The sequence below is a fragment of the Oryzias melastigma genome, linkage group LG5 (assembly GCF_002922805.2).
Source record: "Oryzias melastigma strain HK-1 linkage group LG5, ASM292280v2, whole genome shotgun sequence".
Lineage (NCBI taxonomy): Eukaryota > Metazoa > Chordata > Actinopteri > Beloniformes > Adrianichthyidae > Oryzias > Oryzias melastigma.
The window spans coordinates 987,319-1,012,429 of NC_050516.1; the positions used below are offsets into that span (position 1 = coordinate 987,319).

The 25,111-nt window shown below is 39.8% G+C and overlaps 1 protein-coding gene across 5 annotated transcripts in view; it reads left to right on the forward strand.

The window, feature by feature from the left end:
• The window catches only part of cdh4 (cadherin 4, type 1, R-cadherin (retinal)), a 288,822-nt gene that overhangs the window by 185,429 nt on the left and 78,282 nt on the right, over positions 1-25,111 (forward strand). For 4 of the 5 annotated variants that reach the window (XM_024269841.2, XM_024269842.2, XM_024269845.2 and 1 more), the window contains one exon: positions 7,112-7,294. The exons of the other annotated variant lie outside the window; for it this stretch is intronic. In XM_024269841.2, coding sequence (XP_024125609.1) covers positions 7,112-7,294 — 183 coding nt within the window. The remainder of the gene's footprint in view (positions 1-7,111; positions 7,295-25,111) is intronic. 5 annotated transcript variants of the gene reach the window in all.

Sequence of the window (25,111 nt, forward strand, 5' to 3'; positions counted from 1 at the left end):
CTCTACTTTATTACTCTTTATTTCGTTGAACTGGCTTCAACACACATTTACTCTGACTTACTCTTGCTATTATGCCTTTTTTCCTGTGTAGCACCAGTGAGAGGGAACTAATTTGTGTTTAATACCTAGAAAAATATTTCACAGTTCTGTTTAGAGGAAAAAAAAAGATGTTACACTTGCAGCACCAAATGACTTCAACATCTAATGTTTCTGTATATAATGCCACAGCAGTTGAAGGGCATCTTTGTCTGAAAGCCCCTTATGGTGTGTTTAACTATTCATGTTATTGCACCTCTCACAGGTAAGGTCTGTTGTTAAGTGCTCTCCAGTTCAAGCTGATTTCATTGTATGATGGTTTGCCTTCTCTGCCATGCAGCGTGGGGCCTTCAGTTGTGCACTGCTGGATTTGGATTTGACTGGGTTACAGTGCATATTCTGATTTGCATTTTTTTTTCACACTGTAGCCAAGCAGCCTGACGGGTTCATGGCAGATTACAGGAAAAGGAAGAGCTGTGTGGTATATGGATGCATGTGCCAACAGAGAGTATCAGTGGCATCTGTCAGGTTTAAATCTGCACAGTTCTATGAAATATCCCCGTTTTGCCTTTACTTCTACAATGAATAAGATGATCAAACAGATATTAATATTACAGAAAGAGGACTCAAGTAAATACTTATTTTTCAGTGAGGCTAAAGCTTTCTAAATTTGCTGAACACTATGGTAAAAACTAATCCCTCCCTTCTTTTTTTTCTGAATTAACATTTTTGGAAAAGCCAAATGTAATCTGACTTGCCACATCCAGGCCTGATTACTGCCTGACCTGTTAAATCCAGAAATCACTTCAATAGAAGCTATCTGACAAAGTGAAATAACTGTTGACATAAACCAGCCTGAAGAGGATTATAAAGTCATGTCATAAGCTGCTGGACTCACAGAACAGCCAATATCCACAAATGGAGAAAAGTTGGATCATTGGAGAATCTTTCCAAAAAAAGGACCAGCTGACCAAAATGACTCCACCAATGCAACAGCTCACTCAAAATATCATGAAAAAACTAAAGTAACGTCATCTAAAGACCTACTAGCTTCAGTATTCGATTGAGCTCAGTTTGGGAGGTTTTCACACAACTGGATTCTCTGTCACAGGATTCTACATTCAAGAACGTGTTAAACGTGCATTCTTGAACGTGCATTTAGCTCATGGTGTTCACACTGCACGAGCAGGGAGGAGATTTTTATAAGTCTTTTTCCACTGTTTACAAGCTACTATACAGTTGGAATAGGCTTGGAGTGAAATGTCAAAGCCGTGCAAAAGTCTTGAACCTTGTTACGGGCTTTTTCTATCACAGCTCTATTCCGATATATGAAAGACTTGATATTATACATCTCTTTTTGGACACAAGCCCAATTAATAATTTCTCCTTCATGATCAATTTTCAAACTGTTGGCACTTCTGTGAATTAATAGGGACGCCGTCCATACATCACTACCAAATCAGAGTGTCTGATCGGTCATAGTTCAACATTAACTTGCAACTCACGTTGCTGGAAACCTGCAGACGTGAATGCCAGAGTTTTAATGTGTTAGCCTGAAACGCTCATTAGTATGTGTTTATATGTACATGTTTATTGGAAGTGCCCACTTGAACGCTCGTAGCTTAATGTGAAGATCTGTGGAGTCAAAGACCAATCGTTTTTTAACTCTCACAATTGGGGGTTTGGCTCACAAATTCAGAATTTCTGTGCACATAGGTCGGCTATTCTCCAAAAAAATAGAAGTACTGGCAAAGAACACACATAAAAGGCACAAAAAAAAGAAGAAGAGAGAAAAAGCACTAGGAGAAAGACACTGGGGGTACAGAGGAAGTGCAGAAAAGGAGGCAATAAAGAGAGACAGCCGGTCAGTCAAGAAGATAAATGGATTCCTGGTGTGAGGACTTGCGTATAGGCATAAACAAAAAGTCAGATTGGTGTTTCTGACTTCCTGTTATGGTGATTGGATCCTATGTCTTCCTTGAATCATTCTTGTTTAACTGTATGGAGACTCTCAATACCTCAAACTTCTGGTAAACTACAAGAAGATCGGTCCTTTCTAGTTAAAAATCTTTCATCAAATTTCACATTTGACAAAAACATATAGATTATTCTTAAAGCTTTTAGATAGATCAATCAATAAATAATATACATTCTGTAAGGTGCTTTAAAGATCCTTTAAAGGTGGGGTGTCCGCCCTGAGACCGGTAGATTGTGGGTTACCAAAGACTGAGACCCAGTGTCTCCCTGCTTGATACGTGTTAACCTTGGATGACTCTGTAAACCTCCAGAGGGTTCCTTCACAGCTGTGACTGCAGCTCACTGCTCCCTATGGGATGGGTCAAATATAAAGAACAAATGACAAGCGCTTGAATGTGTCAATGATGAGACTTTAACTTTAAAGCAGTTCTAATTAGTAATATGTTTCTAAATGTCTAAAATATTACAATGTGACACAAATTAACAAATCTGAGTACTAAAAGCTTAACTGCAAAAGAACTAACAGGGAGAAAATTAAACAGCATTAAGAAGGAAATGATTGTATTAGGAAAATAGTTTTGCTCATAATCCATATAACGTAGCATCATTTTAACAGGATAATTCAAATATTTTTCAACGGATTGATATAAATTCCTGCATAGCCTTATAGAAAACATTTAAAAATGAATGGTGTTGATAACTCAGAGCATGGCAGGTTTCAATCTATGACTGTAAAAAGAGAACTGGAAAGAGTGGATGAGACGTCACCTATATTTCTATTTTCTTGGAAACCACTCTCTGCAATCAGTAGTGAGCATGTTAGAAGGCCACACCCCTTCCACTGAAAGTGGACTTGGTAGAATCTGTCAATCAAACAATGAACATTCAAGCGAGGCCACCTACGTTAGGTGGCCCAGGTCTAGGGGGAAAAACATCCTAAAGCAAAAAATATCATGAAAAAAGAAGACATGTTAAAAATCAGAACAAGAATGGTTATTCTGACAAATAATATGACTGAGTAATAGCGTTTTGTTTTTCAATGGTGTCCATGGGATTTTGGGACCACCAGGTACTTCTTATTTGGAATGCAATGGGAAGGGGTCACTAAGTCCGGTTCTCTATATACAGTCAATTGTTCAAACAGCTTCTTTTTTTCAGAAATTAGGTAATCAATAAAAAAAATGTCATACTTCCTGAAGTTATCTATTACTAACGTTTACTGGATAAACATTATTTTCAAGAATTACCTAAATGTCTGTAATCAGGTATAGTTACAGCAACACACAGACAGACAGACTACACACAACTGGCAGAGAGCACACATGTCTTGTGTTGCGTTTCCTCTGTGTCAGACTGATAACCTCCAGATGTCTGCTGCAGGACTCTGGGTGTGCAGACCTGAAAAATGTCCCTGCAGCATAGGGGGATGCCTGAGAGCAAGAGCTGCCAGCTGGCCCTGCCTGCCGTTAGGCTTCTGGAGCCCCCGGCACATTAGGGACATATGAACTCCCTCCTTATTGTGTATTTAAGCTCATACATGCACCCAAACTGGGACACACAGCCTGAACCAAACATTGGGACATATGTTCATGCATTATTTTCACACATGCCTGCATCAAGGCCAGCACACTTGATTTCCCACATTTATACAAAGGCGAGGCTGCAGTCACAAAAACTGTACTCTTGTATTCACGTCAACAAAATAATCCCCGCTCTCCTATCAGGAACATACTGCGTTTTCCCTGAAGCCCGTAAGAAGCCCTTGCACATTTTCTTTCTTCTCTTTCTCCCTCAGTTATTGTCACAATGCCAAAGCCTGTCATCTGCCATGCTGTTTGAAAGTGACAATCACGTGTTGCCGCTGTGCTGATATCATCCCCACGCAGGCTCACAGAGAGCAGTATCTTCTCTTTGCTGTCTGTCTCACTGCCCGACTGTTTCTCCTCTTCTTAATTTCTTCCAAAGTTTGAGCCTGGCCAATCAAAAAAAAATTTCCACCTTGTTATCGCCGTGCCTTCATCAGCAGGCAGATTGCTGCACAGAGTGTCTGTTCAGTCATTGTGTTTTTTCTGCTGATGGCTGTGAGGGGAGATAAGGACTTTATCAAAGCCGCAGAATCCTGGGAGGAGCAGAGGTGAGGCAGAGCAGGGCTTTGGCACATCCCACTGTGACATGTGAAGGATACACGAACAGACTCTCAGTTAGGGATATTACCACTTACTGCATACTTTAATAGGCATGTCTGCACCATGCAATCTGCCACAAAATGAATGAAGTCATGAAAGACCCACTCCAATGGGTGTTTTTAACATTGTCTTGTGGCCTTTTTCTGATGATAGAGAACATATATATACGGTAATTGTGACATGAAAGCTACAATCAGTAGGTCACAATGGATATATTTTTAAAATATATTTTATTTTCAAGTTTAAGTGAACAAAATAAAATAAAACATTGCAACAAACAAAAGGGGAGAAAAATGTTGAAATTAGATTACAGTATTGTTTAAAACTAAATACATAAGTAAATTTTGCGGTCAGAAACAACTTATACAGGGGGGAGAAATCCAAAATGACATTTGTGAGTGTCCCAGATCCCTCTCTGCTTGGAGTCCTATTCTTCAGTATTTTAGTTCAAGTTTTAGTGCAGTGGGCCAGAAAAGGTTTCCAAACTATATAACATTTATTCTGTGAGCCCAATCTGCAGAACCATAGCCTGTCCAGCTGGATAGCATATATAGTCTTTGCCAGTCAATGGTCTAAAGAGGAAGGAGTCGTAAATATTTTGTTTATGCTGTAGCAGTTGTGACGTTTGTGAAGAACATCCAAAGATGACCAGGTGGCTATTAAGGCTACAAACAGCATAATCAGATTTAATAGTCAGAGTGGAACTTGAAGAATAACCAATGATTGTTTGTTTTTTCTTGTTAATTTTAAAAAAATCAACTTTGTGCTGCCAATTAATAGTGGTTTAAATGTTATGGCCATTATATTATTTGACAATAAAAAAAACAAAAAGAAACTTGGTTGTACGGTGGCCCCAAAATGCCAATCACATCAACAATGCAAAAATATTTGAACCCATAAGAACCCAAAGTGACATCAGTGAAACAGAAACATATCTGAAATGTTTTCTGTGATCATCTTGGTCTGTGGTTTTTTCCACATAATTTTATTTTTAAGGAAAAATTGATCTGGGTCTTTATAGATCACAATGACAATTATCAGAGAAAAACTATTAATAAAATAATACTTACAAAATTCCATGAACCAAAACACAGAGAACAAAAATGATTAAAAAAAAAAACACTTTGGAACACAAACAATTTACAGAAAACATAATAAAATGTTAGAAAAAACACAATGCCGAACTGGGAAAGTTACTATGAAACATTGCTGATTAGATGATGAAATTACCTTTTCTGGTTTCCATGAAAAAGAAAAAAAAACATTTTGGAAAAAAAGAGTAATTTGCAGAAAATGAAATGAATTTCTAATAAACGAAGCAATAAGAAACCAGAAAAGATGGGTAGTATGGGACATTGATTGGATGATGATGTTTTTCCATCATTTTAACTAAAAGTTATTTGACATGGAGAGATCCTGGATATCTGGATAGTCTTACCTTTACAACATCTAATCTGTTAATTATTTTGAAATCAGATTGTTTTAAATGGATTGCATATGAATTTCATACATTGGACAATACATTTCAGTTACTCTTAGTCCATAAATCTGTCTTTTTTCAACCACATTAAGTTGCATTTTTCCATCCTTCTTTGCTTCACATGACTGTAGATGTTAACAGTGGTCACCATCACAGTTTGTTTTGTTTTTTCCTGAAATTGTACACACAAGTTAATCTCAAATGCAGAGACTGAGAGGCTCCACCTGCTGCTTGGTGTTGTCTTTTCTCTGGTGCCAGTTAGTTTTAGTTGCTTTGAGAGCCGTTTTATCTGCAGAACACATCCGGTCCTCCTATCAGTTTGTGAGGCATCCCCAGTCTCCCTCTACCAGCGTAAAGCTTCAGTTCTGACTGTTCAGAGATGCCACTTATCTGTGAGTTATGAATGTTTAAAGTGTTGTTAGAGCTTAAGATAAAAAAAAAATCATTGCCTTTGCCAAAGCTTTTCTTACTATCAGTACAGTTGTGGATGAGATGCGCAGACAGTTTGCTTGTGTTCAGCTCGTGCTGGAGCACCTGCGACGGCACCGTGTGCAGTCCAGGTGGGATTAGCGGCTGGATTTTGACTGCGCTTCAGGTGACAGGGACATGCTGCCGGTGAAGTGAGCGTGTGCACGCATGGTGCCGACTCAACAAAAGGATTAGCTGGATTACAGCAATACAACCATATTACACCATAGAGGATCACACACCCTTCTAACCCTTTTTTCACCAGCCAAGATGAGCAAGAACACAATCTCTGCTCTGCAGCTCCTGCTGGAGGGAGTCACAGCAGAGGGATTGTTTTTACATCCATACATTCCTGTGTGGAATTTCACCATATCGTTTTAAAGACGTCTGCCGTCGAGTTTTTATTAAAATATCACAAGTTGCTTAAATTTTCAGAAGTATGCACACAGAAAAAGCCATCCTCTGCTCTCATTAGACAGGTATTGCAGAGCTTTTTTATTTCAGCTTCAGTCAGGGCAGGTGTGCACATAATTTCCTTCCTCAGCAGGGACAGCAGCGATAAGGATGTGGATGGAAGCATGTCTGCGCAGAGGTGCAAACAAAGGACTGCACCTCTGTGTAGCCTCAGGGAAGTCTCTCTCTCAGGCAGCAGTCGAGGGTCTGTGACAGTCTCAGGTGTCCTGCCAAGGGCTTTATGACAAGTGATGCAGCAGCATTCTTGAAGATGTTTATACCTTGTCTTCTCCTCTGTCACTCACCGAACATTTTTTATTGGCCTTTTTATCAGAATGACACTTAGTATTTTACTTCACTTTCAGGCAAGGAAAAATTCTGCAGTGTTATTTTCCTGCCAGTTGTGGTTAAAAAAAGATATTTTCTTCAGAGGAAAACAGATCAAATATAAAGTTACTCATCACAGGATGTGGCCTGGGTTGTTTGTCTTTTTTTTCCCTCTTCTTTTCAGATGGGCATTGAAGAGATGCTGTCAAGAGTGTGGGACTCCCAGCCCAAGGTCATCAGGTTTTCTCGGAAACATCAGAGAGGATCCTCTGCTAATGGGCTGAGGCGACAGAAAAGAGACTGGGTCATCCCACCCATCAATGTGCCAGAAAACTCCAGGGGACCCTTCCCTCACATGCTCGTCAGAGTGAGTGACATGCTTGCATCCGTTCAGTGAAGACCACACATTTCTTTTTGATGTCGGGCATCATCACAAACATGCAGACTGAACATGATTTATAAAGATTTAAGGGGAAAAAATGCCCTTTTTAAAGGGTAACCAAACTCTAAATCAACTCTTTTTTGGGGGGGGACTGTTGACATCTACAAATGGAGCTTTAAAAGTGCTGTATGTTGGTCCTTGCCATATTCTTGACAATTTAAAATAAACTTGTTTAACTCTTGACATTATAGTCTAAAATCATCTGTGTGCTGCCCCCTACAGGTTGAAACAATGTAGTTCAGTTGAATTTTGAACTGGAGTAAGTCTCACATCATTTGAGAAGTTTCACGTTGTCATGCTCTGCAGCTCCAGTATAAAAACCCCGCCCATCTTTGATTCTGTAATGGTTATTGTGTTAGCATTAGTATGGCTATAAGTATCTTGCCTTCGGTTGTAAAAAATCTACTAGCGTACACAACTTTTCAGTGAACTTGGAAGTTAGGGAACAGTGGTTTGGTGCAATTGGCATTGAATCCAGCGAACTACATCCTGGTGATGGATTTGCAATGAACGATTCACTCGTGATTGTTTGCTTAATACGTTAGCCTTTATTAGCTTATGATGCTAGTGTCATTTTACCACTCATGCAGTGGTCCCCTTCGGTCTGGACCATGAACGCCTGCCTCTGGAGAAGGTGGAGGAATACAATTATCAAGTTCAAATTCTCAAGTTCTGTGGAGATTCTGGCATCGATTTGCTCGGAATAACTCCATATTGAAGATGCAGAGTGACTACGTTACCTCAAGATAACCTCACTGTAACTGTCAATCACAGATCTAGACCACACCTCCCCCACTCAGCCCGCCCCTTTGTTTTGCCTTTTTCAAATCTCGGCTAAGATTTTTTTTCTTTTTTTTTTAATAATTCAACACAAGGAATTTTAGAATTCCGTCCTTCTATTATCTGAACAGTTTAATCTCTTTTCGGGACACGGATTGCTGGAGCCAATCTGGCTATTGTTGGTCGAAGGCGGGGTACATCCTGAAAAGGTTACCAGTCTCTTTCAACATCACACACGCATACCTATAGGACAATTTAGAGTCACCAATTAAGGTATTTGTCATGTTTTTAGACTGTGGGAGGAAGAAAAAACTCAGTCATGCATGGGGAGAACATGCAAACTCCATACAGGAAGAACTCAAACCAGGGTCGAGGCGAGAGCGCTGACCACTGCACCACTGCAGTTGCAACTTAACTTAAAACGTCTGGTAAAGAACAGGTATTTTTTCAATGTAATCTTTTTGTGTTTTTCAAAGTTCTTTTTATGAGGTTCAAACAGGCTTCAGATTTTAAACATTCAGTGACTAAACTGATGTGTTTTCTGGAAAAAAGGTTTGTTTTCCTCCTCAAACAACATCTTTAGAAATCCACATTAAGGAAGTTTTTAAATTAAGCTTTTAAATTAAAAACTTCATTCATTGTTTTCTTTGGTGATTCTTTTATTTTGCAAAGATATGAAGCAACCGGCCTCATCTGCATCCCTCAGTGAAAAACACTGATTAGTTTAGTGTGTTTTTGTCAAACACACAGGCAAGTGTGGGGTTGTCATGAAAACGCATTGATGAAATAAATGAACAACAGGAGCAAATTGTCCCCCTCGTTTAGTGAAAGAGCAAATTAGACTCAATAATCAGCAAAACCTGAAGTTCTAAAGTCATTTTATTATGAAACTTATTTTCCAAAACAAAACAGGGAAGTTTGTCAGTAAATTTCTGTGAAGTAATAATAAAAAGGATTAAAAGCATCAGGTATCAGACCTTCATTAATATGAGTGTAATATGAAATGTTGAAATAACCATTCAAAACATTTTATATTTTTTAGGTTAAAGCCTATAATATGTGTTTTGTGCCTAAACTACAACATCCTCTTGTTGGTCAAAATAAAATGTGTCATTTTAAAACCACTTCCCAGCAAATATTTCAAAGTGGGCCCCATATGGTTCACCTGTGGGCGGAATTGGTGGGCCCCTGGTGGGTTTATGCACGGGTTCCATGGTGGCCTCACCTGTATTTGCCCACACTGGCTTTGGTGGGGACTCAGTGGTCTGGGTCCCTATGCCAACCAGCCGCCTGGTGGGCAGCGTAGCGAGTTACCGAGCTCCGCTGCCCAGTGAGTCAGACTACTCGACACAGTTTCCCACAATGCATTATTTTGTAGTCCTGTGCATGCCAATGCATTATTTTGTAGGCGGCATGCGGCCAGCGCAGTACCTATTTTCTGGCTGCGCTGGCTTAGGAAGGCGCTTTGAACCCGCCCTTTCTCGCTATACTTCATGACGGCGCACATTTGACGTTAGTGCAAGAAACTAACCAACATGCACCGCAATCCAGGCGATCTGCACAGCGCAGACAATCTCAAACACACCTAGTGACCTGATCAAAGGGTATAAAAAAGATTCAAAATGGCCGCTCAATGCGACAAATTTCGTCTTGAACTTCCATACATTTTCTGAACCTGCTGAGGCCATGGAGTTGCCGGAGACTGTCCGGGTTACTGTTGGGTGAAGGCGGGATACAGCCTGGGCAGTTCACAACTTACCACAATGTCCATGGAGATGGAGCGATCAGGCATGCTTAGCAAGCCAGCCACCTGGTGGACAGTGTAGCGAGCTTCACTTCCGAGGGTCCGGCAGAGCTAGCTGGTTGGACACCCCGACTGCCAGGCTTTGGGCACCAGATCACACTATATTGGCCCATGGCCTATGTTGGGTCGCTGTGGGTGCTGTCATAGTCGGGGCATTCACTAGAAATAAAATGAGTTATGTTGACTTTCTTAAAACAGGTTTTAAACCATTTTCACAACCCTGACATTAGGGACTTAGAGCTATTCAGCTGTCCAGTTTTCAGCAAGATGCCAGTTTAGATGAGGAAAATGAAGACGTACATGGATCTAGTCGTCTATAAGCGGATGCCTCAGCGTATTTTCCACATAACAAATACGATCTTTTCAAATAACTTACCGTTTGAATAAAGAAATACTCTGAAACACCATTTTAAGCTTAATTTTCTCAATCTATGTCATCAATCTTAAAAAAATGGCACAACCTGAGTCCCAATTTGAATCAAGAATTTTATTTTTGCTTCCAGTCTTACTGTCTAGATATAGATGCTTCAGAATTGGCAGAGGGATCAACAGTCCTGAAAATAGCAGAGATGTATGCTAATACCAAACATTTCATAACTAAACAAAGAATATTAAAAATGAGGAGACTTTTTCATAAAGGTGTCCCCCTCACAGTTCCTCTAATCTTGTCATTCTCACTGCTTCTTATCAGACTCCCACACAGACGTGCAGCTTTCCTCTGGCATTTCCTACACAAGTAAACACACACAGACACCAACACACACAAGCACACGCACAAAGACCCTTACGCCCATTTGTACAGAAAGGCTTACACTCCCGGATTACGGCAATCTCCTTTCACCAATGTGTTGGAGAGACGGCAGATTTTCCTCCAAAGCATGAGAACACTCCCAGACACACTGAGCAGAGCCGTGGAGTGTCAGCAAATTGTCCCGCCCTGCTGGAGAAAGGGACCCTCCTTTATCCCTTTTAAGTGCAGGATGAAAGCAGGAAAACGTGTCGTGTGTGTGGCCGCGCCAGCGCGGAGGTTGGAATGTGAGCGTGAATCTCGATCAGATTGCCGGTCGTGTGTGTGAACACTGGAAGCAGAGCCGCATGGAGGGATCAGACTGTGTTGTTCTGTGAGTTAGTTTGCTTGCAGCACAACTCTCCCTGCTGTCAGGCAGCCAATCAGAGGAGTGGTGGGGATTTCTCGCCTTCGCTCGGCAGTTTCAGAAGTGGCCAAGAACAATCTTTGAAGTTTACATGCGGATTTAAAGTCGGGCTAACCCTCCTGTGTCGGGATTTCCTCGCCTGTGTTTAAGCTTTCACACGAGCAAGTTCATCAAGTTTAAAAAGGCTAATTAACCCTTAGAGTGTAATTACCACTTTACAGCTATCAAATGATGCAAATAACATGCCTCAAAGAGGTGTTTGTGTGTGCGGTGTCAGCTTTGATTCGTTAGAGTGAAGCAAAAACTTTGCCACACAGTGTAATGACAGGTTAATATAGCTCTGCTGTAGTAGGTTATTTGCTTGATCCCAATTACACTGATAAATCCAATCACATATAGAGAGCAAAGTCCTTTCATCTCCTGCAGGGGAATTTAATTTGTGAGCAATAAACAACTTGATTCAGATATTTTTTTCTTTAGTTAGTAAACAACTTTTCTTCCAGGATGGCTTCACTCTTCTGGTTGTTCCGGTAATGTTGAAGTTTCTTCCTCTTGTTGGAGCAGAGAGTTCACATGTACAATCAGCAGACTTTGGATCGGGAACACGTACCATTCGGAAGGTGGTGCAGCCTTCATGGTATTGATTTACTGCTCTGCATGAATGGATCATTTGATGAGACAGTAGTGGTAGAAATGGACTTATTGAATTACACAAAGAGGAAAAACTGGGAATCACACCTTTTAGTTAAAGACACACTTTGATGAAAATCATGTTTTTGTAGCATGTTGTTGTGGTGATTTTCTCAGGATGGAGGATATATTTAAAGATAATTAAGCTCAATATTGCATTTCTGAGTATTTCTTTATTCGAATTCTCATGAGTCAGACACAGATGAAAAAATGCAGTTTGAAAAGGAGTATATTTGTGACATAGAAAATGCACCGGGCATAGAGGGACCTGGCTGCAGACAGCAAGATGGCCCCTGACATGATTGGCTGGAAACAGAAACTATAAAACTTTTGGTTTGTTTGGTGTTTCCCTCGCTATATTGCAGTTTTCCTCTCACAGCCTTACTGCTTCATGAAATGGTTTTATGGTGCAATTTTTTTTTTCTTTCTCCATACGTGTACCTGTGCAGAATGTAGCTTTACTCCGGTTGCAAACAGATCTTTGTTTTCATTGTCCAACACTGGACCCATTTTTCAATGAATGTTTGAACTTTTAGAGCTTAAGCAAGAGAGAAAAGTGTGAAAATGTCTGTCTGTCTGAAAAAAACAGCATAAGGTGTGTAGTGAGGAGTCTTACAGCCTTAAACAAAATCCTACTTCATGAATTTAGAACAAAACCCCCACAATAAAGATGAGGACACTGTAAATACATCCAAGTTGGATTTGTGTGTTGTATCAAATGAAATGGTCAAGATTTGTAAAACGGCATTTCCACAAGATTTTAAGAAAGGTTCAAACCAAAAGTCACATTGCCTTCTTTTTTAATCACCGTGTTTTATTTTGAAGGTTTGAAATGAAAGTCGATCACAGATCCGCTCTTTGCAGAGGAATGTCAGTTTTTTACTAATGAATTACAAGTCTTATAATGTTGAAACAAGTGTAAAGTATTGACCATTTTAAAATTAACTTTTAAATGTTTTGGGTAACACATTAGATGAGGTGCTGAAAAACACTCAATATAATGTTGACTAAGATATACATTTGTTAATCTTGCAAACAGTTTATTAATTTGGTCTTTGTAGACTATAGTCTCCCTTTAGATGTTAATGAATCTTACTAAGCATGTTAATAAAACTTATTTGGCTTATTATGCTTATAAATGTCTTACTAACACCTTATAGGCACATAAATAATGTCTGTTAATGTGTTAATAATGTGAAGGAATCTTATCTTAAAGTATTACCAAGTTTTGTAATTGTAGCACATATCATTAAAGCCTGAAGTTACAGTCGTCAGTACAAAGTAGTTTTAAAGGGAAAAATAAGCTTAAAACGATGAACATTTTGCCAAAAGTGTTCAGAATTAAAAAAAAAAAAAAAAACGTTCATCAAGGCTAAAAATGGGAAAAATGTCATTGTTGGGATTGCAAATTAAAGTGATAAAGGGGGGCCTGGGCTGCACGGTGGCGCAGGTGGTTAGCGCTCTCGCCTCACAGCGAGAAGGCCCCGGTTCGACTCCCGGCTGGGACCTTTCTGTGTGGAGTTTGCATGTTCTCCCCGTGCATGCGTGGGTTTTCACCGGGGACTCCGGCTTCCTCCCACCGTCCAAAAACATGCTTCATAGGTTAATTGGTGACTCTAAATTGCCCCTAGGTGTGAATGTGAGAGTGAATGGGTGTGTGATTGAGGCCCTGCGACAGACTGGCGACCTGTCCAGGGTGTACCCTGCCTTCGCCCATCAGTAGCCGGAATAGGCTCCGGCACCCCCGCGACCCCGAAAGGGAAGAAGCGGTCAAGTAGATGGATGGATGGATGGAAAGGGGGGCCTCCATTTTCGGTCAAGGACGTCCGGTTCTGGGGGTCTATGTCTGCAGCCAGGTCCTTGTGTCTGGGCGAGCCACAACCTCCGCTCCATTCTGATGCATCCACTTGTAGACAACGACCATGTACGTCTTAGTTTTCCTTATCCGAGCCGGCATCTGGCTCAAAACTGTACATCTGGATTGCTCCAGTATTGCTCACCATTATTTGTTAAATCAGTGATGTTAGGTTGGTAATGTGAATGGAGAGCTCTCAGCAATGGGAGGGGGTAAGGGCAGTTGCTCTGTGCAAATGGTCCCATTCACAACTCAGAGGTGAATTTACTGCCACTCTACAGAAACTATGTCAGAGAAAATAACACCGTTTTGGCATAATCATGATTAAAAGACCACTGGGAAGGCTTTTAGATTAGGTGACATAAGATGATTGGAATGGAACTTTGAATGTGGGGGACAGCAAAGGAGAAGGTGGCCAGAAAAAGTGTCCGGAAACGACCTGCACAGAAAGTCTTTGCTGAAGTGCTGTAAATCTCCAGGGTGAGGGAGGGCAACATTAGTTTCAGGCCATTTGTGATATTCTCATCTTGACGGTTTCCTGCAGCACCTACACTGGGGCCAATGAGGCACAACTGATGGAAAGCAGTCTGAATGCTGGAGAGAAAAGCTCCTCCTTTCATTTAACTAGCCTCAAACATTGCCCCCCCCCTCCCCCCTCCCTGACCAAGAGTTAGGATGAGCGAGCGAACAATGAGGTGGAAATAATTGAGCACATTGTGGACGGTTTTGATAAAACACGACTCTGCAAGTGAGAAAAAAAAGAGTTTCCTGTTTGCCCCTTCTCTGCATGTCCCCTCACTAGAGCTAAATGAAACTGTAATGGTATGTATAACACTGCACTTTATGATACATCCTCATATTCGTGAGGAAATAAAGTGCTCCTCAGTGCGATTTGCTTTACCACATTTTTTTTAAATAGCCCATTATGTTAATGCATGTGGTAATATAGTTAGCACAGTGTAGCGTTGAGTGTCAGACCCAGAATGATCACAGGCTGCCTGCATGGTTTGATCTTATTAAGAGCAAGCAAAAGCAAAGGAACAAAAATAAATGTACCCTCCACCCAGGATAACTTCCTGCACCCTGACAGATGAAACCTGACTTTTACTCCAGGAACAGATTGGATTTGCAGCTTTGTAATAGTCGTGTGACTCTGCAGAGCTGCTGTTAGAAACCTGTGATGTATTTGTGTGCATGTAATAACAGAGCACTATCTGCGTTGGCTTTTGTGCGCAACCCAAAATGATAATAGTGTGAGTTATTTACAACCTCATATTGCACAGAGTATTTCATTACACATCATAATGACTTTGTAATATGATTTCTGCATCTACATTTTTGTCTGCAGTTTTATTGCATGTCTGTGCATCAAATTACATTGTGTATATATTCACGCCATTGTGTGTTTGTTGGGGGGTGCATAATTCTTTGCTAAAATCGAAGATTTTGTGTCCAGTGTTTTCCACATTTAGGTGGAAAGCACTCAATGCATGACAGACAGCCACAGATATTATCACAGCATGTGCTCCAAGTCATATCCTGCCTCAGTTTAGTTAGCTTGACACGCAGCAACTTTGTTCATCTTTGAGCCTACAAATGCATTTTCAGAAACTTCTATATATTTTTAAATTAACCTGCGGGAGGTGTCAGACAGCCACATCACACTGATCGTTTTTCTATAAACTGTGTGAAAAACTATTAGCTAAGTAGATTTTTTTTTTTTATAAAAGTATGGTTAGATTGACTTCCTCAGTGGCACGTCTGCTTTGCAGCAGCATCCCATTATATAACTTTTATAACTCTATAGGCACTTAAACCGTAAATACCGCTGGTGTGTTTGGATTGTCTGGATGGTTCTGCTGTAAAAACAGAGTCATGAACTGATCACTTTCTCATCATACTAGCACCACATTTTGGACAATTTTTTCCTGAAATGTTAAATAAATGATTGGAGTTAATTGACCTCCAGATATACCAGAACAAACACGTTTCAGTCTGTTAATCTGTTAGAACTCCCTACACTCCTGCACGTTTCTTGAGATCCACAGATAAGAATATTTTATGCGTTCCAAAAACTCATTATAAAACTAGGGGAGACCCTGCCTTTTAGGTAAGCACTCCCTGACTTTTGAATGACCTTGCTCTGTCTCTGCACCAGTTTAGAAGAGATTTTAGCTGACTTTTTTTTTAGTTGTGCTGCTTATCACCATTTTATAAAGGGTTTTAGAAAATGTGTTAAGCAATAGTCATTTGCAAAACTATTACAGATGTGCAGTTAGCGGCTTAAATCTCTGATTTTAAAGGCTAAAAACTGGTTGGATGTGTCAAGAGAGCGGGAAGATGTCAGTGGCTTAGTTTTAAAAGTTGACACATAAAAGGGTTTTAAGGACTCCATAGGAAATATTTTCTTGTGGCTTTAGTGATGAGAAAATAAAAATTCCCTCCTCAGTTCCACCTGCCATGTTGATTTGCTTTTGTTGCCAACTTTACATTCACTATTTCCCCATTTGTGATGAAACTTCAGCCCATCCTAAATTAGATGCTCGCCAGTTCCTGCGCCGCATGAAGACACATGGACAGAACGTTGATATGAAAACCGGTGCGACTGCTGTCATGTTTCCATACGACATCCTGCTCAGCATCAGCGACTGTGACAAAAAGACACCCCTCACAGTTATTTCTAATATTCATAAAGCAGCAGGTGGTGCTGAGTTTCACCTCACAAAATAAACTATTTATCTGCAGTGGCAGATATTTCAAGATTATTATAAAATGTTTGTGCAAGTGAACCAAACAAGCAGCATCAAAAATGCGTAAATCTGAAAATACATATCATGATCTCACTTTGAAGTCTCTGTGCAGCAGCCTCTTTGTGTGACAGAACGTCACTTTAATTTTTAGCTTCAAGGAGCAAACCGAGTTTGTTGGCATGTCTCTTTCACTTTCTGGTTTAAATTAGGACGGCCATCAATCTCCTCCTCGCCAGCATAATCCTTCAAATGCATCCCAAAATTGAAAAGTACTTTGGTGGTGAATCATCCTTGGTTTCCAGGAATAAAGTTCACTTTAATCTAGTTTCAAATATTTGACTTTCTTACTGTGTCAAACTGCTCTTCAACTCTCCTCATTCGCCCTTTTTTAAAGATATTCATGATTCTGTTTCTAATCTCTATTAAAACTCTATCTTTTTATTATAGTTGTAGTAGATCTAACATTTCAACCATAGGGTGCATGCTATTTCACATGAAACATATGGCTGTTAGATGACAGTTACATTACTAAACAGGAAAAACAATCCAAATGAACTTGAATTCCAAACTAAAGTAGTGCTAACTGAATATTTATTTAACTTTTCTAAACGCTTGTGCCACCTTTACCTTAATCTAAATGTGTTTTTGTAGCCTTTGTCTTTCCATTTGTTTGTCTGCTGGTTTGCAGCATTTAAGGCCTTTCTCACAGCTACTATTACGGGTAGATATGGGCCAGCTGCGGGCAAAAACATGTACGAGGCATTCAGGTGGTCTGCAGGAGGCATCAAAGTCGTAGATCGCTCTCTGAACCGTTCCTTATTTGTTAGAAAATTAGAAAATCTGTGCGTAGTCTGTATGGCTTTCCTACAAGCATTTATGCATCACCTGCACACCTGTGCAGGTGCAATTTGTAAGGAACCATTATGTGCACCTTACTAATAATTAGAGTGTTAGTTACCATACAACATCATCACTGGTAGTTCATGTATTTTACATCATTCTTACAAATAGCTCAAAATAAACCTGCCACATGTCCTGCGATGGTACGTTCCATTTTCATGACGAGCACGAGCCTCAAAGGAACTGCAAGACACACCTGCACTCCCCTTAAAGACCCACAATGAAAATGGTGTTTTTGGTGTTTTACCGTGTTCTTGTAGCATTTTCCTTATAATGGAGAATATGAATGATTTAAGATTAAAACTGCATTTCTGAGTATTTCTTTATTCAAATCATGTTGGATCAGGAGCAGATGATAACCCGTGGATTGAAAAATGTCAGACTTATAGATCCATTAATGTCTTTATTTTTTCTTTATCTTTTGCTACGCTAATGTTAGTGGGAGAGTGAAAACAAAGGAATGCTAGGATTTTAACATAAGGTTACTCCCACCCACAAGCCAGAGGCAAATTTCTGATGAACTCCTGCCGCTCTTCAGATAAATATGTCTTAAAAAAATGACATAGTCTTTTAGATTTTGGCTAAAAATGCCATAATCATAATTAAAAGATGATTGGGAACAATTTTACAATAGATAAAAATATAGTTGGAGTTTAAGGTTATACTGCTGTCTATAACTCTCAACCCAACAACTTGCAACATCCATACAGGTCAAAATCTTCTGATAGCGCAGGTTTTTAAAGGATTACTCTAAATGCCTGAACGAATCAAAATAGCACTTTGGGGTTCTTTATAGAGAGGAATGAACAGTAAAATGCGCTCAAAACCTCAAACAGTAGAATTTTCATGGCAGGGCCCCTTTAAAAGAGTTTGGAAAATGAATGCCTGTGAGTATAAAGATGTACATTTAGTCAGTATTGTATGTTTAGGTCGACCGAGCGTTAGCATTAGCCATCTTATTGGAAATTCCATTAAACCATAGCATCAAGCTAACAGACTTTAGCTTTATGTGCTAAATCGATTTATATTGTTATGAATCGATTATTAATCTGTTAAGCTTAAATCGATTCAAATAGATTTAAAATTAATTTTAATATAAACAATTTTATCAAACCAGCCTTATTTATAACATTAAAACAAGTTTTAAACTGTCTATGCCTGTGATAACTGGAGTTTGGTTATTTTCTATTATTCAGATTAACTGCAATTCTACAGTAGCCCACCGCCCCACCCCCAGAAGCCTTGTGCTTTTCCAGAATCACTTGTTAGAATTAGACCTAACAAACATTTCCCTTTAAAGATGACACAATCTGTACTATAAACAGACAGCTGCTCACTGCACATCCTTTGGCTTTTGATCAGCAGTTTACAGGAATGCAGCGGGTTCACATCTTTCCTCTCCCTTTATTTGGCCCACAGTAATTAAGCTACAGCATTTTGTTATATTTTCCCGACATCACAGTCAAACGGACGAGAAAAATCCTATTAAAAGTTTTTGGGCTGCAGCAAAAACCTTCACTGTTTGTCCAATTACTCACAACATTTTAGCTGCTTCTGTTCACCATTTTTTAAGAAAACAGTCGAAGCTTGTTAGCAGATTTTGAATATCTATTGATTAGAAATTCTAAGAATATTTGGTTATTAACAAATTAAGTTTAGTCAAGTGTAATGATGAATGTTATATTGATAATAGTATTAATAAGCAGAAACTTTTGATAACAATTTTACTCATTAGACAAGTACAAGTCTTCACATTCAACATCTGCCAATCTTAAAAAATAATGTCAAAGAATAGAAAAAAAGCTGCAAAGAGACTTCAAGACCTCAAAAATCTTCCACCTCCAGATACTAATCACTCTTCAGGTTGTATTTCATCAGATAAAGCAGCTTTTGCTCCTCGCTCGGCTTTTCTTTGCACATCTGAACATATTTCACAGAAACTCAGAAAAGTGTTCTGAGGTCAGAGAATTCCAAGTTTGAAATTCTTAGTGGTAACTACAAATATTGTGTACCCGGGGCTAAAGAAGAGAAACCTTCCAGCATGTCCTCAGGGTTCAGTTCAAACGGCAGCATATCCGATGGTATGTGGAGCATTAGCACAAATGGTATTGGTAGTCTCAATGTATTAGATGGAGGTATGGAACCTCTAAGGGATATATAATGACAAGGTCTGCTATTTTCAGTGCCCTGTCCACATCTATTTAACTTGATTCACCTGGTTTATGCAGGATGTGGCATAATTAAAGACCCACTCTAATGGAAATCATGTTTTAGGTGTTTTTAACATATTCTTGTGGCATTATACTCATGAAGGACGACATGTATAAATAAAATGAAGTTTAGAATTGCATCTCTGAGTATTTCTTTATTCAAATTATTGTGAATTAGGAAAAGATGAAAAATGTTGTTGGAGAAAGCTTGTAGCAGTTACGTAGGTTCTACAGTTGGCATGCCACAAGCTCCCTGTTATGATCCATTCTGATGCATAAACAGTATATGTTATCACTGGGCGTAGCGGGTGTGACGTCACTTATAGAAAATGCCCCTCCTCCCGCTCCAGCGAAATAAAGCCAATTTAGAAGCTATTTATTCACCATACAGCCATGTTTGAGCCAATCAAAGGTGATTGATCTGAGTCGGATGTCTCTAGAGCAACTACTGTCACCAATCATAAGTAAGTAGTCCATACCACTTCCGCTGAATGCGGCTTGAGGGGAAGCTGTCAATCAAATGTTGGAACATGCTTTTACTGAGCTGTCTGATTGGCCAGTTTATAACTTGAAAAACTTGCAGTTAAGAACAACATATGAAAAAAAATAGTCTTTGCAAGAAGGTGTTAAGAAAAAGGTATCAGAGCAAGAATGGTTGTTATGACATATAGAATGACTGAGTAATAACTGTCTATTTCTGAATAGAAGTCTATGGCTTCTTGGAGCCAGCAGGTACTTCTTGTTTCGAACATGGGGGGAGGGGGGTTGAGCTATCCAGTGATTTTACAGTCTGTGAGACAAATAGATCCATTAACGTCTTTGTTTTCCTTGTCTGAGTTGGCACCTCGCTCAAAACTGTACAGCTGGATGACTCAGAGAAAGCATTTTTCTTGCACCTCTAATGTTAGAGTAAGGATGTGAGGCGCTGTAAGCTAATGGGAGAGAGAGTAAAGAGATGGATGATGGGAAATAGAGGAAAGCTTACTAGTATGCACCAACAGTCTTTCATGGCCACAACTCTGAGGCGAATTTCAGAGGATCTACTGCCGCTCTGCAGAAACTATGTTCAAGAAAACTAGTTTTTTTTTTGTTTTTTTTTTTGTGGCAATAACAGCAATCAAAAGACCACTAAGAACACTTTTAACATAGATCAAAAGATGATCTGAGTGGGATTTTAAGCCTGTTTATTTCATTTATTCACTGTTCTATTCACCACCATCTATTCATTATTGTCATTATTTAATTCAAGTTTTTTATTATATTTTGAGTTCATTTATCAAATCTTTAGCTTTTTGCCAATCTTTCATCCTGTGAATAGGACCTCCTTAAAACCTATCTACTACTTATCTTGAAGTCATAGAGAGTTTTTATGAACTGGACAAAACAAGGTGTTGACCATATATGCCCATTACCGCCATATTGCAACCCGTCATCAGCGATTGGTCCGAGTCGGTCTGAGTCACGTTTTTAGAGGAACTACTGTCGCCTATCATGAGTGAGCTTGTTTGAAGTCCACACCTCTCCCAATGAAAGCGAGCACGGAAGACGTTAAACGTTCGAGGCGGGGCTACCGGGCACCACATTCTTTTTTCGAGGTATTGGTCATTTTATTACTTGTATAACTTGCGATAGGAAAACATATATTTTAAACAAATTAGGATTAGAAAGAACGTGTTAAGGAGAATGTATCAGAGCAAGAATGATTATTCTGACAAATAAAATGACTATTTCTCAATAGAAGTCTTGGGAATTTTGGCCTTCTTGGAACCAGGTACTTTCTATTTGGAACATGAGAGAGGAGGGAATGATAAGTTAATTGCTTATAAAGTCTATGCTTAAACTTCAAATAGGTTGCTCTGTTGACTGCACTGTACTTTACATTTTAGGCCTAAAATGTTGACTTTGGATTTGGATGTTAGTTTATAATGACGGTCCCTTGATGACAAATCTGTCTTTGACAAGAATTCAGTTCCTCTCTGAAGGGGGTATTACCATGTCGTGATGTTATAATACCCTTTTTTCCTAGCATTCAGATGCCATCAAGCTAGTGGTGGTATTTTGTAGAACTGCAGTGCTTTGACTCCTCCTGTAGAAACAGCTTGATCATCTGCACCAGAGTTTAGGTGAGCTCCCATGCTTACCAGACAACAGTGTCTAAGGAAAACAAACCCGGATGCAAGTCAAACCTCCTCCCGGAGTGAATTCACTCTTGGTAAACTCAGTGGATGGAGAATGAGAATTCCAGTGGATCTGCAGTTTCCAGCATGTCTGGCACCAACAACCAGAGACACTTTAACCTTTCTTCCTGTGTGTCAGTCATGGCTGATCCCACGCATCACACAGCTAGCACAACTTTACCTGCCATGTCAGTTCCGTGCTGTCCCTCTGGTCTCTTGTGAATTGCCTCTGCAGCTTCTGCAAAGCGTTTGTGTGTAAACACAGGTGCTTTTGTTTCCCGCTGTCTGTTGTCTGCGAAAGCCCTCGCCTGTGTTTTTTTCATTTTCCCCGTTCCCGGTCAGACAATTAGAAGGTGACAGTCCCATTAGAGTCTCCTCAGTAGTACAAAGACCAAGTGCTGTTGTGAGTGACACAGAGCTCCACTTCTCACTAAATGACTGTCAAGCTGCCCTCGTCCACCCTGACCCTTCTGGCAACCTCCCTCTGAGCCACTCTAGCTCCCCCTCTGGATGCTCATTGGCAGCCTCAGTAGCTCCCTGAGCCAAGCAAGGCCCTCCTTTAAAGCCTGGCTTCTAACTGATTGGTTGGACGCTGCTAGCCTTAGGCATGCCAGAAGGGCTTTCAACTGGCCTCAGGGTGTGGCTGATTGGCCAGACTGTCACGGTAGTGTGTCTCCCATGGGAGTGCGGCAGCAGCACAGGTAGAGCGATGCGATTTGACAATGAAGGCGGATAAAGAAAAACGTGCACGGCTGGCAAAACGTTCTTCTGCCCTCCATGTGACTCCTTCTATAGGCATTTTCTCCATACGCTCCTTTTTTTAACTCAGCTTTCCAGCAGCCGCCTTGTCTTCATTCATAATTATCTTGTGAACAGTTTCTGTATTTACCTGTCATGACTGTAGTTTGGTACAATTTGAGTCTCTGCGGGGGGGGCTTTTGTCTCGTTAGGTAGGAAGTGTGTGGGCTCCTTCCCGATGCATATTTAAGCTTTTTTATAAGGAAAAGCGAATGGCTTTATTTGCTCTATTCTTCTCCCTCACTGTGAATCAGGGAATTAATGCCATTGTTAATGCAGTGAGACTGCTGGTACATTTCAACAGGATTTTCGCCTCATGCAGAGCTCATCTAAATTGCCCGGCTAATGCCATAATTGGGTTTGTGAGTCACTTCTTAACTTCCATTAATATTTGTTCTCCCCCTAATTGCTTTTTATTTTAATCCTACATTTCATTCTCTGTCTGGCTAATGGTTTTGAGGTAAAGGGAGTGATGTGTGCATCAGTGCAGAATATATATATATATATATATATATATATATTTTAGTTTTTGTGATAACAGAAAATGCTTTCCAGGAAACATCAGATCCCACTTCCAAAATTCACTTAAAGCCAAGAAAATTCTTAAAACTGCAGATTTTTATTTTTTTTTTCAAGTGCTGCTCTCTCAATTACAGGTCACTTTATGGTTACAATGCCGACATTCACATCACTTTTTTTGCTTTTCGTTAAAGCACATTTTCCCACATTAAAAGCTTCGGCTTTCTTAGAAGTTTTCCTCCGAGCGCTCTGGCTTCACCTGCACCGATTGCTGATTAGTCGAACACTTTCCATTAAAAGAGTTGATCTAAATGGAGTGTAGCACCATCTTAAAAGACATGAAAATGGTTTTCTTACATTGTCGAGAAAAGAAAACTCGGCCATAAAACACTTGACCTCAGTGTCTCATATGATATAGTTTCACTGAGAGGATAAAAGAATAAAACCGTCTGTAGTCAAAGTATGATGTATACTTGTATAGTGTTTTTCTACCTTCCTCAAAGGCCCAAAGCGCTTTACAGTCACAGTCCCATTCAGACATTCACACACTGATGGTGGCTCCGCTGCCAAACACTGGCGCCAACCTTCAACCAGAGGCAACGTGAGGTTCAGTATCTTGCCCAATGTGTCTCGACACAAAGGCGGAAATCGAACTTGCAATCTTCTGATCTGGAGTTGTTGCACCATGGGCGTCCCATATTGGTGGTATGTATACTGAAAATGGTGTACATATAGCAGAAGTTGTGTGTACACCAGGCATGTGTGGCACTTTCAAAAGCACTTTTTGCGTATGATTTGTTGCACCCAATGCTAGCACATGTACTGACAGTTGGAAGAAGCCTAGTGCGAAATGTCGAAGCAGTGCAAATCTTGATCGAAGCTTTTTCTTTCACAGCTCTATTCCAATATATAAAAGACAAGCTGGATCTGATTTGCTTCCCCAACCCTACGGCTTCTCCTTACCCCTGCATTTTGCCTCCCAAGCAAGAGACATGTAAGAAATAGTAGCCAAATTCCTTCACTCTTCACAACATAGTGCACTATAACGTGCGTTTTATGGAGCAATTTGAAACTAAAATAAAACATTTTGGAAATGTTAGCCCAAAAATATGAAAAATGTCCAAAACTTTTTTCTATTCTAAAATAAACTTAATTATTTTCAGCTTCAAATGTTCTGTTTTTCAGGTTTCAAAACTCAAAATGTCAATTTCAAACTTGTTCAAACTTTTTTTTAACCATTTAAACTTTTTTTTTTTTTTTAGTTTCAAATCTTTTGTACACTTTCAACTCTTTTTTTGGTTTTCAAATCTGAAAAACTCTTGGCTCGTTGGCTAACACGAACGACTAATCAAATCGATGAGGGTGCTATCTTCCATCCCGCTGCATTCACTGACTCTGAGAATTGGGATAAGTACAGTCGGAAAATTGCTGTTAAGTCTGTACTATCATAGTCTGAAGTTGTCCCAAGACAAGTGTAAAAGGCAGAGTACAAACAGCTCGTCCAAAAGGCTGTTCTAGCACATCTGGTGTTAAATACAGGCGTAGAAAACGTCCTTGTGCTTGCAATAAATGGCTACGTGGTGGGTCGCCCTTATTTAGCCTACAGAACACTGTGTTGTAAAGAACAAGTAAAAACTCACCCAGGTTCGAATCTCTCTCTCGGCAGGTTTAAGTTTTTTTTTTTTTTTGAGATCATCAACTGTCGTCTGTATTCTACATTAACACGTAGCTGCAAACAGTTGGAAAATACATAACAACATTGGTTTTATAACTTTAAAAAGTCATGCAAAAACAAAAACTCATTACTTACACTGAAACATAAACTTGTGCGCTTTAGAGCACATTCACGTGAAGAAATGGGTTTCTTCTCACCCTACTGCCAGAGGAATAGCCAGCCGTAACTCGCTGCGGCGCTTCCTTAATAAAATACATTGGGACAACGCAACAGCTTCAATCTCCCCTATAATTGGAGCAATAGCCAGAGAGGTAGGGACACAGTTCTGATTTGGCCTTTGTGTTATTTAATTCCCACCAGACACAAACCGCAATTTTTAATAATTTTTAAGTATGTTTGATCTACAACTGGTTGTCAATTTCGTTTTTTG